General features: G+C 41.3%; 1 protein-coding gene across 4 annotated transcripts in view; it reads right to left on the bottom strand.

Annotated features, from left to right (window-relative positions):
• The window catches only part of erc2 (ELKS/RAB6-interacting/CAST family member 2), a 37874-nt gene extending 24506 nt beyond the window's left edge, over window positions 1–13368 (bottom strand). For all 4 annotated transcript variants that reach the window (XM_056393756.1, XM_056393739.1, XM_056393748.1 and 1 more), the window contains exons 1-2: window positions 13209–13368; window positions 7306–8112 (exon numbers count right to left, since the gene is read on the bottom strand). In XM_056393756.1, coding sequence (XP_056249731.1) covers window positions 7306–7977 — 672 coding nt within the window. In that variant the 5' untranslated portion in view covers window positions 7978–8112; window positions 13209–13368. The remainder of the gene's footprint in view (window positions 1–7305; window positions 8113–13208) is intronic.
• Between the last annotated feature and the right edge of the window lie 6659 nt (window positions 13369–20027).

The following is a 20027-nucleotide window of genomic DNA, read 5'->3' on the forward strand; positions in this document are numbered from 1 at the left end:
ATTAAAAATAAAATTAGTAGTGTAATGCTAATCAGATAATGATGAGGTGAGGTATTAGTTTTTGTTGTAGTGTTGTAAAATTAATTTATTGTTGAGCTGAAAACATTAGTCGATGAACTGATTACTAGTTCAACAGAAAATTAACCGACAACTATAACTGAATAATCATTTAAGTAATTTTTCAAGCAGGAATGTCAATATCATCTAGTTCCAGCTTCTCAAATGTGATTATTAGTTGCTTTCCTTTGTCTTATGTGATAGTAAACTGAATATCTTTTGGTTTTGGACTGTTGGTCTGATGTGTGGCTTTGGAAAATTGTGATGACCTTTTTTCACTATTTTCTGACATTTACAGACCGAACAGTTAATCAATAAAATAACTGGCAGCATAATGTAAATAGTCATCAGTTGCAGCTCTGATCTATTGACGCTATTAACACACTGAGATAAAAAAAAAAGCAGTGTATTAATCCTGAAAAATAATTAAAAGAAAAGTAAAAAAAAAGCAAAAAGCAAAATCTGTTTTTCATCCCTCTAACACTCCGCGCCTCACTTCCACAGTGCACAAGCTGTGATACTGTCATGTGAAGCATGTGATCTTCCAACCAAGAGAGGGCAGTGTTTGTGTTAGCAGAAGGACCTGATGAATTTTCAGCTGACTGCAGGACCGCTGCCATCTTCAACAGTTTTTGTCACACTCCCTTATGTGAGTCAGTGGCATTTGGTCCATCAACAGAAACCACTTAGTACATCTCAAATTCATACTGTATGAGCTTAATTTGCATTCATTAGCATGCACATGCTATCACTTACTCGCATTTCTATAAATACAGACAGACAGGATCTGTACACTGTCCAAACCTTAAAACTAGAACATTTTATTGACATCACAAGGGTTTTCCTCATATGTGTGGAATAATCCTTTCATAAATAATTATTTATCAGCTCCTGTGTATATAAAATACTTTATAATATGTCTTCTCAACCATTATTTAACACATGCGATATTGCTGTGGTCAGTTTAACCAATCAAAATGAGAAATGGCTGGTTTCCTCCATGAATTATGAGCATGTCGAGAGTACTCCCTGAAAATATCAGTGCTGCTCCCCTGCTTGTTCCTGACACTGCTCCCTCTCTCTTTCTCATCAGTGCTCTGTCTCTTTGCCCTGATCAATAACCTGCTGTCTTGGAACTAAACTGCAGGAGGCACTCCAGTGATTCCATTTGCATAATTGCACTGTGGGTTAAAGTGTCTATATGGCCAGTCTTCCTGTATCTCCCCCGTCATCCACAGCAAAATTGTACCAGTTCCTGTGAGTCAGTCATGACTCAGCATATACTGGAGCTGTGGTCACCAAACCTATCAGGAAGGCTTCTCTTCCGCTGCATATCCTGAAAATGAGCTTCCAGGGGTTTCATGAGTCAAGCAGAGATGTTGAGCTACAGTGCTTCCCCCTCTTACTGACACCTGGGGCAGCCAGGAGTAACTGGCTGTCAAAAATCCTTTTGTGCAGAAACACAAAATTCTTCTGAGAGCTACAATAGACAAGGAGCAGGATTCTGCCATCCTCCCCATCTCCTCAAAACCTCACAATGCCAAAAGCTCAGTCTGCTTACATGCAAGTTAATTACAAATCCAGCAGCACACTGCAGGTTTGATTTTTCACAAGATTAAGAGTCTGCAGGCATGGTAGCAGCTGTGTGAGCCTTTGGTTCATGTTACGAAGTCATACTTTCATGTTCACCCTCTTAGTTTAGAGTGTTGACATGTTGACATTTGCTCATTAGCAGTAAACACATAGTACAGCTGATACTGATGGGAATTAGTTTTGCAGGTATTTGGTCATAAACCAAAACTGAAATTAAACTTTTGACCTAAAGGTGGCACTAGAGGAAAATTAAAGAATGATCAAATAAGATATTTGACTAAAAATCAAAAATGTCCACCTCATTGTGGCGAGAGAGTCAAGAGATTGACTTTTCCCCTTAAGGGACGGTGAACGAATGGTCTAAATTTCATAGCAATTCATCCAATAGCTGTTAAGATATTTCAGTCTGGACCAACGTGCTGGAAAAGCCAACTGACCGACATACCTACTGCCACTCCACTAGCACTGCTAAAAATGCATTTTGCAATGAGACATGAAAACTGTTGAGGCTACTCTGCCCACAGATTGATACTGAAAGCTGGTGATATTCAGTTCTTTTATCAGGTGGCACAGGCACAAGCAGCTACATGTGTGGTATATTGTATATGTGTATGTGTGTTAGAAAGAGTGGGTGTTTGTATCTGACAGATGGACAGCTCCAAAGCGCTGAGTCAGAGAGGCCTATTGCTCACTATATTCTTAATCTCTGTGTTGTATGTCTTGATGGCAGACATTATACAATTACACCCACAGCCATGCCAGCAAACGTGGCATTTATCCATCTCCACTGAGCTAAAAGAGAAAGGTGGAAAGTGATGTGAATGCAGAAAACTGAGAGTCAGGACAGCAAGCAGGGAAAAAGTAAGTAATATTATACTGAATACTGAATTATATTTTCCTTACAGTACTTCTCACCATTCACCAAGTGTGTAGTAGGTCATTTCTAATATCTTTCATTTATTTTTCTGTTTATTATCTGAAGACCTGGGCAGATGTTAAGAGCTAGGCTCCCTTTCATTTACTCAGTATCAAAGTGTCAAAGTGAATGGTGATATTACACACACACACACACACACACACACACACAGACAGACAAACACACACACACACACACACACACACACACACACACACACACACTTTTCATTTCAGCATTTATAGCACTAAGATGGCATTCTCTGAGCATCAGCCTCCTAACATGTTCACAAAAGAGACTTTATATAAAGATGTATATCTTTATACACCATCTATGATTCAGTGACAAAGCTAACACGATGATGGTATGTTTACCATGTTCACCATCTCAGTTTAGTGAGTAAAATACTCAGCGATCCACAGCTGCTGTGTAATGATGAGGTGAAGCTGTATCATTTCACAGTGATTTTGCACAAAACCAAACAGTCTATCTACCAGTGCCAATCAATAACCCATTCAAATAAATTGAAATCGCAAAACCATTGCCACGCAGGTGTTGATTCAAAACAGTGTTCGATCCAAGTAACCCCCCTTGATCCAAGTAATATTATATCCTATTCGAGCATGTGTCAGCATGTCGCTGCTTCCTACAGCTGAGACAGTGGAGGGTCACTCAGCGCTCCATACCAAGAGGAGAAGAGGAACAACATGGACAATGATCCTTAACAAGCTGTTACATAAACTGCTGTATTTTTGTGGAGTTCAATACAAAACAACTCAAATAAGTTTGCAGTAATAAACCCACTCTTCTTCTCAGAGCGCTTTTCCTTTTTCTTTCACTCTATGTATGACTCCCTCATCCCTGCATATTATCCTAAGATATATGCGTTTGGTCCATAAAAAATCTCACTCTTACACCTTAAAATATCATGATTTTAGATTAGACTATGTCAAATGAAGTAATCTCTATTTCTATGTGATGTTTCAGTGTATTGTGTTTACATGTTTCCAGAGAGTTCCTAAAGTAAAAGCAGTGGAAATGACAGGAATTCACCTTCTTGTCCAACGATGAAGAATTCATCTTCACCGTTGGATTCTTACTTTACTTGTTAAGATGGACATGTCTGCTCTGTTGGCACTGCTCTGATCTAATCTAAAACTATGCAGCTCTGGAGGAAAAAGACACCAGTGGACTGTAACATGTCTTATCCCCTTTGCTTTGTTCTTCCACCCTCCACTCCCACCTTAATCTTACCAGCCTTGCTCTCTGTAAATCTCTCTCTGCTTCTCTGCATTTCATCTCATTTTGCTGAGATGAGATGAGGACACAGAGACTCCTCATTTCATCACCTTCCTGTCCTCTGGATGGAGCAGCAGCCATCTTACGTGCTCAGATAAGGTGGGCGGTTGCCACGGAAAGGATCCATGTGCTCTTTGACTAGCTCACATGATACTTCCTGTGTCCACATGAGCTCACCGTGTCATCATGACATCGCTCTAAACATCAATACCTTTTCTCATCTTGTTTGCCTCCGACTGAACACAGCAAAACGCCTGTATATGAAGCACATGTGCAAACAAATGATTGTGACAATACCTCTCCAACAGACAACACAGCCAGGTGGTGATGACTAAACCTCTATACACACATTAGCAGCTGGCATAACTACTACTACTACTAAGGGGGAGAAACCTCTAATCCAAAATGCAAACATGTCATCCACACATAGTACACACCACAGACTGTACGGTACACTAGTGCTCACAAGCATGCATGCTTATTCACATGTGTGATCCAAATACTGTATGCCCAACCCCCCTGCGCTTTGGTGAGACACAACAGTCCCACCATGTTCACATGTTCACACTTTGACTGCGCAGTGACATGTAACAAACAAAAAAAACATGTCATGTCTGAGACACAGACAAGGCAGTGTGAGATCAGAAGCTCAGCCTCCATTTTGGGGATTGTGTTGATGAAGGCTGACTGGGTGGCTGAACAGCAGTGGTCATGACTCAGTCAGATATGGTACGCTCTAGCTCACACACTTGCCTCTAGCAGCTCATGTCCAGCTTCAGCACGACAAAAAATTCTGCTGAATTCAAGTCAAACGGTTCTGCTTTAAAATAGCCTGAGCTAGTTGCAGAGTACATTAAAAATGCACCACACAAAACAGTCCTGGGCTAATCATTACCTTTAGTCATGACCATCGACTATCTTGATTGAAGCTCTGCAGGCAATGGTTGGTATTTCACTCACAGTGGAGTGTGTGCTTTACAAAACAGACTCTAATGCCTGAATCGCTTTATTATTTTCCTAAGATGTGGTCAAAATATATCTATATATACATATTTTCCCGGATTTTATTTTTCACAAGATAAATAATGCATGGCATTTGCTCAAGCTGATAGAGGCCTGAGGTACCTGATGCAATTGTAAAGGGTGCTACAAGACAGAGTTAATGACTGGCCTGAAATTACTCCATTATTAATGAGGCAATTTGCTCCTCAGTCAGCCCGATGGGTGTGACCAAACCATCCCACCGTAAGTGTACACTTACGTAAGAACGCATCACAGCCCCAGAAATCAAGACAGAAAAGACCAATTATAGTAACAAGGCACATCTGCCTTTTATTAGCTGACATACTTCATTAATGAACCCTACCAAGAGGGATATATATATCATTCAGTGCAGAGTCAGAGCGAACACTGATGGACAAGGCTGAGGATAAAAAAAAAAAGAGTCTTTTCTTTGTATCGAGCACAAAGGCATAAAAGCCCACAGCTTTCATATTCTGCCGGACACATTCAGCTCCTACAGTGTATGAAGCCAAGCTAAAAATATATTGTACAAGAGGATTCATGCTGAGTATTTAATCGCACTGAACATAAGAAATAAGTGAAATGATGAATGGCTCGGGTTCTGTCAGTGGCAGTGCTGGTTTAGCTTGAATAGGCACATTCTTTTCCACAACATTGTCCTTGCACATTTTCATGAATCATAAAGATATAAAGGAATCAAAGTACCTCTGGCTCCCCTCTAGGGATCGCCAGCAGGTAAAACCATCCGATTGTGAGGCAGAGAGCTCGACATCCTTCCCAGCGTTGCGCTGCTTCAGGGACGAGCTGGAAAACTGCAGCCTCTTTGAGCTCAAGTGAAAACCTATTTGTTTTGGAAGGGAACGTCCACATCCAAGCAGACGCGCACAGACAGACCGGTCTCATTTAAGGGTCACACTAATGGTATCCTGCTATGACCTTGAAGAGGTGGAGTTAACAGCGTGCGCCGCTTTGAGTAATGAGTGGCCTACTGGCTACTCCGTGTCTGACAGCATCACTCACTTCCTCAGACAGAAACGTAGACAGACTGGCGCAAAAGACCACAACCAGCTGGTAAAATTCAGCCTTTACGTTGCTTGAGGCGTTGTGTAATTTGCTGCATCATGCCACAGCCTGTCTCAAAAAGAAAAAAAAGAAAAAGGAAAAAAAAGCACTGTATAGCTTCATCTAGCCAGTTAAGCAATACGTTGACCTATCCCACGATCTATCTCAGTGTGTAGTGCACTTTTGCTTGCAGTGGAAATATCAAACTAAAGGAAGGGTTTTATATGCAAACGTTTTGTTTGCACTATGAGTCAGCTAACTATTAGCTGTTATATACTGGATATCCCAAAGAAGATGAAATTTGTTTCTCAATTTGAAGAGGAAAATGTAATCCAGCAACTGAGGTTAAACATGAATATCATCAAAATTAGGCGAACACAAACAGCATCGTTCCATGTTGAACCCAAGTGCAACGAGTGATGTTTGTGTTTTTACGTCTACATTATTGCAATTAATGGTATCACATTTTTAGCTTACTGTTAGAAGAATACGTGTGGGGCATATAGTATATAGTGGGGTGTATATCTGCAAATTGTATTTTTTTTTCTGCGTTCTGTCAGGACAAACAAAACAAAAAAGAAGCACTGAACTGTATTTGAAAATAGTGAAGGCCAGATGAACAGAGGTGGACAGATAGAAATGATAGAAAGTCCGACTAAGTAAAGGAGAGACTGTGGAAAGGGAGAGAGACAGAGAGAGAGAGTGAGACAAACATTAAGTGTTTAAGTGTCCTTGACATTTGTCTCTGGGCCTTGTGCCTACTGTTGTCAGTTGCTGATTTAACTGGGCCATGACTACATCCCCCATAATGAGGCAAGCAATCTCACTCTCTGTGGACAATCTGATAACGACAATCTGATAAAATAAACTAAAATAAAGTGTCACTGTGGCAAAACTCTACACAGAAGCTACAATTCACCTGTTGGCAGTGTCATCATCAAGAGTAGACAAAGGCTTCACACAGGGCTCAAGGCTCTGTATATTAGCACAGATTTCAAAAACTAGATTATAGAAAACAAGATTAAAGAGTTTTGTATTTCCTGTGGCTCAAGTGGTCTCTCTGACATTGATTCTGTACTGGAGTACTAGGCGAGGAGAGTGTGTGTTAAATATTTATGTACACAAAGAACTCTTTCCAGAAAGGTTTCCACAAGTACTGAAAAACATGACTGACTGCAGTAATTCTGTGATTTCTTGGACTGGGGGTGACATTGGTCTATTGCAGAGAAAAGAATGGTGAAAGCAGAGACACAGATCAAAAGAGACAATACTTGAAAAAATAGAGAGACAACATACTAGCAGCAACTGATATTTACTGCAGTATTGAGTGAATTACCTCAAAGTGCTGGTCTCACCTGGTTCTCCTCATGAGTGACTCTCATTTGCTCTTTAAGGATTGATGTGCGTGCAGCCTCTTCTTTCCTCATTATTCTCTCCTTCTTCAGCTCAGGACTCCAGAAGCTCTTGATGCTGTTGGTGGAAGAGCCCAACTTACTGTCCTTCAGGTCAAGCTCCCTGCGCAGCATCTCATTCTCCCTCTGCATCTCCCTGAGCTGGGCCTGCATCTCCAGCAGCTCCCCCCCACTGCCCCGCACCGCCTGCCTCAGCAGGGCGGAGGGCACCCCCTGGTGGTGGTGGGGGTGCAGCATGGAGAGGGAGCCCAGGTCACTGTAAGACAGAAGGTCAGCATGGGGCAGCCCCACTGAAGCAATGTTGGGGCTGCTGCCCATGGCTGTGACGCGGCCCCCGTACATGGCCCGGCTGGTGGCGCGACCCAGAGTCATAGTACCTTTGGGGTAGGTGGCAGTGGAGCCCACGCCCTCGTGGTCACTCAGGTACATGGGCCCTGAAGTAGCATAGGCAGCGTTGAGGGACTGGATGTTCTCCATGGAGAGCGTCTTGCCCCCCGCACCACCCCCGCCCCCGCTGTTGGCCCTCCGATGGCCCAGTCTGGGGGACCTTGGCAGGCGCGGGGACCGTGCGGGGCTGCTCTCTATATGGCCTACAGCTCTGGCACTGCCGTACATGTCCTGTGAATCGGCGGTGTAGCCACCAGAGGGTCCTTAACAGGGGCACGCTGAAATGAGACTGCTCTGACTCTCTGAACCACACATGGGTGACTTATTTCATGCCTTAGTAGGTGCAGCACATCAAAGTCCGATCTGAGGAAACAGGAGAAGAGCATCTGTTAGGTGAATAACAACCTTTTGTATGTATCAGATGAAAGGCTCAGTAAAAAATGTACAAAACTTTTTCGAAAAGTACATTCCCCTCAGAAACTGAACTTAGGAAAACAAATAGATTTGGACTGTAAGATAGACAGTAGATGAAAAATAAACAGTTCTGTTAGCTTTAAGACTGTATTAGTCAACATCAGCAGTAAACTGCCACATTTTATGTGGCTATACTATTTCAAATGGCCTACAGGAATTTCTCATGATCCTGGATTTCCCACTGGCCAACATTTATCTAAATCCCATTACTTCTACTGATACAGTCAGGAGAGACAGAGCAGCGCTACATCCACACGGTATATCAGCTAAATAACAGACTAATTAAAACACAGGATACAGTGCAGAGTATGTCTTATGACACATTTGTCTGTTCTGAACAGTGATGGCCAACTGCCTCATATAAGAGTGAATAGCAAAATCCACGGTCTACTAACAAAACATATTAGATGTTAAATAAATTGGTATTTTTCTAATGAATTATCTGCAAAAACATACAGGCTTTGATTTAATCATTCAAATGCCATTGCCGTTTTTTTTAAAACAAGCACAGATTCTGTGCATCAAGTAATGATGTATAGACCCATTTAGCAGTTTATGTGCGTGTGGTATTAACTCTTGGTTGCCTGGTTGATCAGCTCTTCTTATATTTCCTGTGGAGAGAACTTTAGAAGTGGGTTTGTTAAATAGTCAGCTCATCGCATATCACATACGTACAGAAGGCCAACAGTGTATGCTGTTATGGTATAAAAGCAGCAGAGTACATCAACAAAGGGCACTATGTTGAACCAAGCAATACAATCAACACAATAACTGTAACTCAAAGCAATAAAAATCAGTTATGAAAGACAGCTAACATTATCAGGCCCATGGCATTTGACATAAAGTCATCCTCTGTAGCATTGTATTGTCTCATAAACATATAAAACTTACAAATTAAAATAGACAAGAGACTTGCAGTGATTAAAAACCACTGATGTTTTGCAATTCACAGTATGACTGTGCAGAGAATTGGGTTGAGCACCTTTTTGCTGGTCTGATGGTACTAATGTTATTGTTGGGACACATGGGGGAAAATACCTTACAAATTATATTTTGCACAGTCCTAAAAAAGGCAATTAGCTAAATAAGATAATTATAACAAGCATACCAGACTGTGGGACTAACACCTAATCAGCCTTTCTGGCCACAATTTTAATTAAAATTGTAAAAAATGCTAAAATAGTGCAGATCCTTCTGGCTAACAAGGAGAAAATGATATTGGAGGCTTAATTTTTAATATGTAATAATGGGTCTGCCATTTCATGCCATCTCCGGTCTCAATATATCTCAAGATACATCACAGGCTATGATTTATTAAAGCTTAAGATGGCAGGTAATGACAGTGCCATTATTACACTATGGACGATATTTTTATGTAAAACAGAGAAAGCTGAGAACAGCAACACACGTTGAAGACAAAGACAGTGACTCAGGCTGTTTAAGTCGCAGGCTGCATGGAGATGAATAATATTGGAGAAAAAAAAAACTCTTCAATCAAAGTGAACTATGGTACTTTCTCTCCTCTGGTGACTCTTGCTCAGACCCAGTTGCCATGGTGACTATGCCTGGACTAACACTGATAAAGCACCTCAGTCGTCTGACATAACAGTAACAGAAGTTTCCAAAAGGTGTGGAAAAAAACTGACCAAAATGTAGGTGGGCTGTGTTGCAGGAGAGCCAAGGAGACATGTCGGTCTGTAGGATGCATGGGTGCTTTCTTTCTTACAATCCCACGTTTTTAACTTCAAGTAAATTCTTTTGTTTTAATTTGAGTGACAGATGAAATGCTCATTCATGGCACGGAGAACCATGTGTCTCCTCAGTAAAATTTTGGGCTACAGGATCCCTCAGCTGCACTCACCGAGGCATCATCTCTGAGGAAACTCAAATCACTGCAGGAGATCTCACAGGACACTGTCATATCTGCTATATTAAGTAACAGGTGCCTAGAAATGGTATGGGACTGTACAGATATAAAATGGCAGAAAAAATCAAACAGAATCTGTTTAAAGACTTGCACAGAGCATGTCTTAAGATTTTGAATTCATATTGTAACCTATAAACAGTGTGTAACCTTTTTTTTAGTTCCTCTGAGAGACACAAGCAAATTAAATTCAAATTTTAAATATGCAGACAAATGCAACACCAAATACTGCTGCGCTTATCTTCAGCGGTCAGCTTGCTACAGCAGGTTTGTGAAGTCTGGCTGCTAAATGGTTTAGGAGTAGAAAACAGTAATAGCAGTGCAGTGGAAACAGGACAAACAAAGCAACTGTTAGTGCTGTTGATTCAACTCAGTGGTCATTTTTGAATCCGTACTGCAAAAGCAAAATGTCCTCTGAAGCTTCTTTCAGTCAGTGTTTGTTAAGATCTACTTGTAATGACTTTTCCTCTTTCATTATGTTTGTCTGTTTGGCATATGTTGTCCTCATTTTTTAGACTTTGTCCATGTCACCACTGATTCACCAGTGATCCAGGCAGTGACTCTCGAGCTCCTTTGTACATCGTCCTCGCGTTATCTTTCGCTGTCCAGCCCCCTATTGAAGCTGACACATTCTATCAAGTGGTATTCAAATTCAACTATGATTCACTTATGTAGCTGCCTTTGTTATTGTAAACTACAAAAAAAAAAAAAAAAAAAATGTAATGTGACGTGGGGGACAGTTTCAAAAATGATGCCAACTGTGCCATGCTAGTGGACCAGTGATCTGGGATGTGTGCCATGTGACCACAACATCCCAGCTGGGGATGTTTGTTGCATGTCGTCCCCCTCACTGCCCATGTTTGCTGCCAGTCTTCACTGTCAGTTAGTGTATCTAACAAAGGCACATATGCCAGGAATATAATAGACTACGACATTAATATAAAATAAAAAACCTGCAGCTCTGTCAACCTCAACAAAAATCAAATGTCTTTACTTAACTGCTACATGCTGCAGGGCATTTGTATTGTATGATGCTTCTGTTTTTCTGTCCATCCAGTGGCTACGCTCTCTAATCAGATGGGTCTGATCAGATTTTACAGATTGATTGCCTGGTGTCTTGGAGCACTGGGATGGAAATACTGAATCCATGTGGTTTGATCAAATAACTTAAAGAGCTCATTATCTATCTGTATTTTTTATGAATAATATATTAAGCCTTTAGTCCATGAACATGCCAGAAAATGTGTTCAGTTTTTAATGATATAAAACAGAAAAAAGCAGCACATTCCCAAATGTTTGGTGTTTCTGTTTCTAAAATTGTTGTCAATTAATTTTCTGTAAGTAAATCAATTATTTGACTAATCATTTCAGCACTAGCACAGTCGACATCTAAGTCAAATATCAATTAAGTTGTCTACAAACCCCTGATAGAGACAATGATGTTCTACCCCAATGTTCTACGCCTATTTAATAACATTACTCTAATCATTTTATTCTTCTTCTAACCCCTCACATCTGCACTGGAGGATTTCACCACTGCATCAACCAGATCCACACAGTGCCAAGGCACATTGCTGAGGATGCCAGACAGAGGGAAGTGACCAAAGTGCAATAAGACAGTAGACTAGTCATATTATTGCAGGGACAGTGATAATATTGGGGTACCACAATGAAAGCCAGCTGGCAAGGCCAGTTGTAACCGTTCATTCCACTCTACAGTTAACTTTACAAAGGATACTAAAAGTAAAATCTGAGAGAAGGTGCATAAAATATTACTATTGCAGCTGTAGGCTGTTATGTGTAATTTTACAGATATAGTTTTTTTTTCATGCAGCTTCTTGTGAATACTGCCCATGCTGTTGCTGTCACTCATTTCTGACCTGTCAGTTGCTTAGGTACTAGTAAGTAATTACAGTTACCAGCACCCAAAAAACCTGTCAGCAAATGCCAATACAGACCACAGAAGAAATTATCACTGGCAATTCAGAGAGCAGTGATGCGGAAACAGCAGAGAGGATACAGATGTTCTGAAAAAAAGATTTCACCACAGGCCATGCTGAGTTTATCAGAGGGGTCAGTGATACTGATTTCTATAAGGCAATCATGACATTTTGAAAGCCAGCATGCAGGCATTTTGTTTTCACTCTGATAAAACTGCACTGGATGTGGATACTAGTTTAAAGCAGGGATCTTTGGTTGTGAGAGCGCGCTTTTGAGGTCAGAGCGCATGTCTGGAGCGGACAAAGAAGGACATTCTTCTATAAATAGCCTTTACAATAGGTTGATAATAGAGAAATTTCATGTGAGAAGAAGCACCAACCGGTTCAGTGCGGTGCAGTGCCACTTTGGCAAGTGCATGCAACACATGCAGCCTCCTCATCACGTATTCTACTACAGAGCCACAACGCCCCCGTGCCTCACATTGACTTCACTGGTTGGTTGATTGGATGAGAAAATGTAAATGTGCTACTCTAAATGGCCCGGTTAACCCGACCAGCACATCCCAATGTTGAACGAAAACTGCTCGTTAGCAATGGCTTCTAATAGACTCGCTAAACACGTGAAACGTCCTCGACAGATGTTTATCCTAATTACACGTAGGCATCTGTTTTCAATTACATTTTTTCTCTTAAGGTCTTCTAACTGAGGTGCAGGCAGAATTACATTTGATGCAGCACAGGAAGGCACGACCGAGCAATTGACAGCTCATTGGGCCTACATTTCCGATGGCTCCAGCGTGGCGTGCGTCGAGCACCTGAACACACCAATGAAATATTAGTGTAACCCGCCGTGCTGAAACCTTTATTTTGAAATACGCCGCTGCTCTATCGTCTGAACACGGCTTTAAAATGCAAATTGTCTGCTATCAAGTGATCACTGACTGGCTGTGTCTATGCAATCAACGGAAGGGTTTTTTTAAACGCACATAGCCTGTGCTTTTTCGGGCAAGTCGCTCACAAAACGCACACAAAACGAGAGGACACTCCACGGATTTTAAGTGTCATTATCTCTATAATGAAAAGCGGATGGACTGGGTGCAAAATAAAAGAGACAAATATACCTTTATCGATGTTAATTCCTCTCCTTCGCCGCTCTAGACGGCATCTTGTCGCCTCCATTCACCCTAGCAGCCTCTCTCAGCATCCTGCGCTGTCATTGGGCAGCGGACACGCTCTCTCTCCTCCTCTACACACCAGGGAGCAGCATCACCACTACTGCAAGTGGCAGCTGGCAGGAGGGGATGGGCGGATGAGATGCAGTGAGCGGCCTGCACTGAATTTCACATCATCTTGGTGCCGAATGGGAATCATTGACCCTGTCCATTCACATTAACTGGTTATGTTTGGATTTTTTTTTACATATATATGTAGGCTTTCGCTTATTGGCACTAAATGTCCCCGATCACTTATTCACCGGTGTTTACATGTTACTGTGATGTAGATACAGTGGCCTACATGTCAGGATGGGTGGGTCTAATTTGAAATTATATGGGTGAGTCTGAGTAGCCAAACTTGTACGGGTAGAGCTAGCAATAGTGTCTAAATTTATGGATTGAGGTAATATTTTGCCCTAAAATTAGACTCGCAGGCAGCACTTCCTCCCACGCTATGCATCACTCACAGCAGGCTATGCCTATGTAATGCTGTAGGTTAGAGAAGTAGGTGGAAGAAGTGCTCATATCTTACTTGGTATTGCTGCTTTTACTGAGTAAAACAAACAAAGAAAGTAAAAGTCATGCATTCAAAATTGTATATATATATATAAAAGTACAAAAGTATTAGCATCAAATTACACTTCAAATACCAATAGTAAGTACTCATGCAAAATGGCCTTATTCAGAATAAAGTATTGCAGCGACTGGAGGGTGGTCGCTGTAAGACCAATAAGACAGTAGACTATCGTATTATTAAATAAAATGATAATGTTGGAGTCCCAGAGGGGATGCCAGCTGACAAGACCAGGTGTAAGCCTTCATTCCACTCTGCAGGTAACTTCTGCCAGCGACAACCTGCTGACTGCTCCTGACGCCAAACTGCTGCCGCCCATCACTGCCACTACTGCTAATGCACCAGCACCACCGGCTTCTACACCCATCCTGCTGCACCCCACTGCTGCACCCAGAACGCCAGCCAAGCTGCCCAAGTATAATGGGATGACACAGGTAGAGCTCTTTAACAAGTCCAGCTAGTAGCACGGCTCAGCAGCTGGAGCGACAAAGAAGCTGCCACCCACCTGGCCCTGGCGTTGGAGAGAAAAGAGTTGCAGGTGCTCCTTGACCTAGCCTCAACAACGCAGCAGGAACTCCACGCCCTGACCATGGCGCAGCAGAGGCAATGAATGCTAACTGTGTTATTGGCGACTTAGTACCACGTATCCAGGAGCCTGTTGCCGTCATGTAGCCAGTGTAGGTGGGCGTGCATAGTGTCCTCGGTTCTCAGGTCAGCTCCACCCCTCACTCTTCCTCAGCTCCACCCTCTCGAGCAAATATGGTTTCTCCTGGTTTCAAAAAACCAAGATGGCGATGGCCAAAATGCAGACTTCTGGATTCAAAATGCTTGTTTACAAACCAATGGGTGACGTCACGGTGGGTTACCACTTGGGGGGCATACATAACTGGCCAACCCACTCCACGGCTGACTGACAAAGGTTTACCATTCAACTGGAATGATGCCTGGCTGTAGCTTTCACTCGACCCTGTCTTGGCCTACCACGATGCCCGCCAATCCCTCAGCCGCACCCTGAGTCAGGCGGAAAGGAGCTACTATGTGACCAGACGCGAGCCACTGGCAGGGACCAGGCAAGGTTGTGAACTGGGTGTCTGAGGTGATGTTCTGGGTGCAACCTGTGGTGGTGCTGCACCAAAACAGACTCCCACCCTATAGATGGCTAATGTTTAGGGGTTCACCAAGAGATGGAGCTGTGCTAATACTAGCAAAGGAGGGGGATTTGCACGCCTGACAGGCGCTACTCTGGGTTACAATACCTTTTTGTCCTTATCTGCCTCTTTTTTTTTTTTTTTCCTTGCTCCATCACTACTCTTGCACAGCTGATCCAGTTGACTCTTATTGGCTAAGGAAAGGAAGCAAAATTACCCCAACACTGTTTGCATGAAAGAGGCTGAAGTGTGCAGGAGTAGATGAAATAAAAGTTTGTAGTACATTGAGCTCTCAATCAGGAAACACTTTTGACTTGCATGTCATATACTAGAACATTGTCTGTCATGCTAATATTATATTTTAGGTTTGGTTTAGATGAGATTTGGATTATTAGGAAAAAAAGCTAAATCAAAAATTCAAATTGAAGACATTTTGGTAAAAGCACATTTTCTCTTTCTTGCCGAGTGTTACATGATCAATACCACTCTCCTGCCTGAGTGGTAAACATGAGGCTACAGTCAACAGTCTTAGCACAAAGACAGACAACACAGAGCCTCACTCTTCCCAAAGTTAATAAAATCTACCCATCAGCACCTCCAAACCTGAGTAATTAACATATTAGACTGTATCTCCTCTGTTTAATCTGTACAAAAAACAAAGTATAAAAACCACACATTGTGCTTTTTGATGGGATTTTGTGCTGGATTATTTCTTGGCTGGAGTTTCAGATGGTTGCTTGGTAACCTCATAGTGACGACAAGACTCAAGGCAGTAGCTTCAAATTTAGCATACAGGCTTGACTTTGGTATTAATGTTCTCATTTAAGTCAGCAACAAAGCCTACAAATGTATTTCCCAAAATGTCAAATGTAGTCCCTCATGTTTGAAGAATTCAGAAGAGGACAGATAGTCTCTTGTTTTAAAGCAAACAGCTGGACAGCATTACAAATATGATTTGCCTGAAGGTAACCACATATACAGTGAGCAGGTCTGACAGAGGAACTTCTGTTGCAGCATGAAACAATCTATACTGACGACAACACACACTGTGACTTTCACCACGAGGTGAGTACATCCTTCATAAGTGTTCAAAGAGACAGCCCTGCAGACTTTTCCAAAACAGAACAATGTCCCCCTGGCTCCTGTCTTCCTGCTGTCCTCACCTGCCTTCAGGCCTCCTGGAATTTACAGGGACTTTCTCCCATTTTGCATTGTAAACACTGACGCTAAGTGTGCTTGACAGGGCCCAAAGGAGAGGAATCAGCATTTCTATGTCCTGAACACAAACACAGAGACACAGACACACACATAGACTCTCTCTGTCTCCCTCTCTCTTTCTGTCTCATGCACACATACAAGGTTATATGAACAGGAAGTGGGGATTGGGTACAGTTAGAGGCTCTTTGAGCTCCATTTGATTGAATACCTTTTTCCTCTATATTTCCATTATGAGATCCCACCAACAGGCAGCGTGTGAGTGGTGGCTGGTTACTGTAGATCTGCTTGTCTCTTTCAGGGCATTAGAGCCGTTGCAGAGGCTTCTTTTTTTTTCCTTCTCACAATTTGACTTGCAATATGCTCCTGTGTGCCCAAGCGTTCATTTTGTCAATGTGTGAAATGCTACCAGAAATTTCCATTTTCTTCAGATTTGTCAGTATCAATGTCTGAATGAATACAAATTATACTTCTGTGGAGTAAGAAAGAATTAATTGTCCATTAATCAATTAGACAGAGAATCAGACCCTTGCCTTCTCAAAAGATATCAGAGATGTAAAAGTCTCAGTGTCAATATTAGACACATTTTTCTGAGAGGTGCTCTTTTGCATGCAAATGTACACGCACACACACACACACACACACACACATCCACAAGTATATTTTCATGTCCTGCACAACATGATATCCAGCCTGCACTGGCTTACAGGGCACGAGACAACAACAGTCAATATGACTACACAACAAATTTTGATGTACAGCCACAAATGAAAGGAACAACATCTTGAAGATAACATTTTCACATAATAGATATGTTCTATTGTGCAGGATACAAGATACTCATATCAGTTATGCTTTTAATGGTTTTATTGTTTTATGGATCCTCAGTGTTTGCTTTTAAATAGAAGAATAAATAATTTTGACAAAAATAACTATATGATTGTGACATATATAAATTTACCAGTCATTTAAGAAATTATTAAAACTCAACTTATTGCTATGAAATGTATTTCATGATCATCATTTATATCAATGGAGTTGATTTTTTATTTCAAAATACCCTTTTCCAAAAGTCTGTTTTTTCATTGTGGCATTTTTTTTCCCCAGTGACATTTTTTTTTCATGTCTCATTTTATTTCATGATGTCACTTTTCATGAGAGTGGGTTTGTCACCACCTTGTTGCCTTTCAGCCAATCATGTACTCCCTGCCTCTCTTACACAGCAAGCTCAACAACTGCTGTCAGATTTAACTGGTTAGCTCCTGTTAGCTAGAACAGCAACAGTGCCTAAGTCATTCTGAACTAGCCAACTAGAGGCTGCTGGGGTAAATAAACACAGTCACTCACTTTTTTTATTTGGCTATTAAAACACTAGTTCTGCTGAAGCACTTTCACAAATTCAGCAATTGTTTAGATGCTATTAAGATCTGCTAGTTAGCTTAGAAGTTAGTGATGAGTTCTCTCTCCCTGTCTCTCTTTTACTGGATGTGTCTTGGATCAACAAATGGACTTGTTCATCAGAGTGTGGTGTGGCCTTCAGTGCAGGCTATTACCCATGACGTAACCAATCAGATGGTGCTGTGGGCAGGACACTGCTCCAGACCACAGAGTGGTAACTATAGACACAGAGAGACAGTTGCACCAGAGCCAAAGTAGCACATTTCTAAATTAATTTATTAATTGGTCATGGCATGCTGACCAGCTAGTTTCGGCCTGCTCCCCAAGTAGATATGAGGGCTTTTTCTAAGCTAACAAAACATGAGTCTTAGATACAGGTGATTATACACGAATGAAAATATAATTATAAATATCATATTCCATTTCTGCCAATAGACCCCCCCTAAATCCTGCACACTGGTCCTTTAATGTGAAAGGCACTTCAAACATATTATCTGTAGGTTTAACACTGTAATGAACACCCATTTTAACATACACACAGCTGATCTGCTATTATAAAGATGTTCATTGTAGCCATTTTAAATTCCAATAGAATATAAAAAATGTATATGCATTCATATATTTATTTGCTTTAATAATTGTATTACTCCTCCGAACTCCTGTATATGTATTTTCACTGTTATCTGATTGTAACTGTTGTGCAATATGGTGGATCCTGCTGCAGCAAGCTAGTTTCGCTTGCCACAGTAGAGTTTTGATTATGAAGATTCCTTCAATAAAGACTCTGTGGTAGCTCCAGCAAAGAGGAGCTAAGTAACACTGCAAAAACTGGCTACTGAGTAATAATCCAAGCTTTCTACCCAGCCTATAGCTAGTTAGTTATTTTCAGTTTTCTCTATTGTATCTGCTTACAACCAACCAATTCTTAATTGAGCACAAAAGGATGATGATAAGTAATAACTTAAGTTAAAAACCCTTTTCCCAGTGAATCAAAATAGCACAAATTATTAAAGGGTTGTGCATTGATTATGCAGTCTCTGGGACTTGCAAGCAGGCAGATTAAGACTGTGAGTGACAGGAGAGGGAGGAAAACCTGGGCAGCCAGTTCTCCCTCAGCCCCATTCATTTGTCATTTTGCTCAACAGCCTGATGGGTCTGGACATATTTAGGGCTGATAGGGTTGTGGGTCTGCTCTCTGCTGGCCTCTCGTGGTGTGGTTAAACACATCAAAGACTTGTTAAGAGACTCTTTAATCACCTTTTGCTTGTAGGCTACTTTTCTACATCAGAAAGGTTTCTCATTTGTTAAGAGAGGTAAGTGTCTCTTTGAAATGTTGCAGTTGCATCAAGAAAAAAGTTAACCACATCATCTGCTTGTAGTACAGTGAGTCAGCTCAATTCTGGTCATGTGTGAGTGCACTCTGGCTGTAACAATGACACAGTATTAATTTGTGGGATGAGTGGTCATTGCTTCTGGTCACTCCCTGCCTTCTCGCTTCTTCTACTTCTATATGTCACACTTCCCATCACTTGAGGATGACTCACAAAGCGTTTTTTCTGCCGTCATTGCTGGGGAAAATAATCCTCGCTCAGAGGCTAAGGCTCCCGTGATGGCTTTCAGGAAATGGATGAAAGCAAGAATCCCAATTATACCATAATGACTTACCTTTATCTCCTTAAGAGGACATCTATGTCAAGTGACTAATAACTGAGGACAATAATAACAATTAATCAACCTGCTGTATACAAGCATTCACCTGCTCTGCAGTGGGAGACGGGAAGAGAAGCCTCTAAGACCAACAATATCTGTAAAGTACTATAGAGTAACTGACCTCCAACAAATTATGAGAGAGGTGGGGGTTGGGGGGGTCAGAAGTTTTATATGTATTATTATGATGTTAAATATGATTCATTAGATGGACCTGGAGGAAAAAAGGTTGGACCCCCTTTGCTGTAGATTTGGCTGCTGGGCCCAGCAATAAATCTGTGTTAGCGTATAGATGGAGCACTTAAGACTTTACAACACTGCCAATGATGGGTCATGATGGTCTAGTTAATAGATAAATTTTAGTGGTGTTTTAACCTTTGAGAAGCTATGTCTCAATCATCTTTAAAAATAATAAATATACATATTATGTATGAACATCTTGCCATATAAATTGCTCCTTTTGAAATAGCTTGTTGAAGTCTTGCTGGTTATGATACGGTACAGCAGGATCAATTGTTCTCTAAAAATGTTGTTTCTCACAGTTCAACCTCACATTTAAAAAAACAGAAGATTCTAGACCTATAAGTCCCAGGGAAAACTTCCTCCTCATTAGGTTTTTTTGCTCATATCTAGTTTGGTTTGCTGTTCAGTGCAAAGTACAGAGACTGACATCATTAAAGAAAC

The sequence above is a fragment of the Seriola aureovittata genome, chromosome 2, assembly GCF_021018895.1.
Source record: "Seriola aureovittata isolate HTS-2021-v1 ecotype China chromosome 2, ASM2101889v1, whole genome shotgun sequence".
Classification (NCBI taxonomy): Eukaryota; Metazoa; Chordata; class Actinopteri; order Carangiformes; family Carangidae; genus Seriola; species Seriola aureovittata.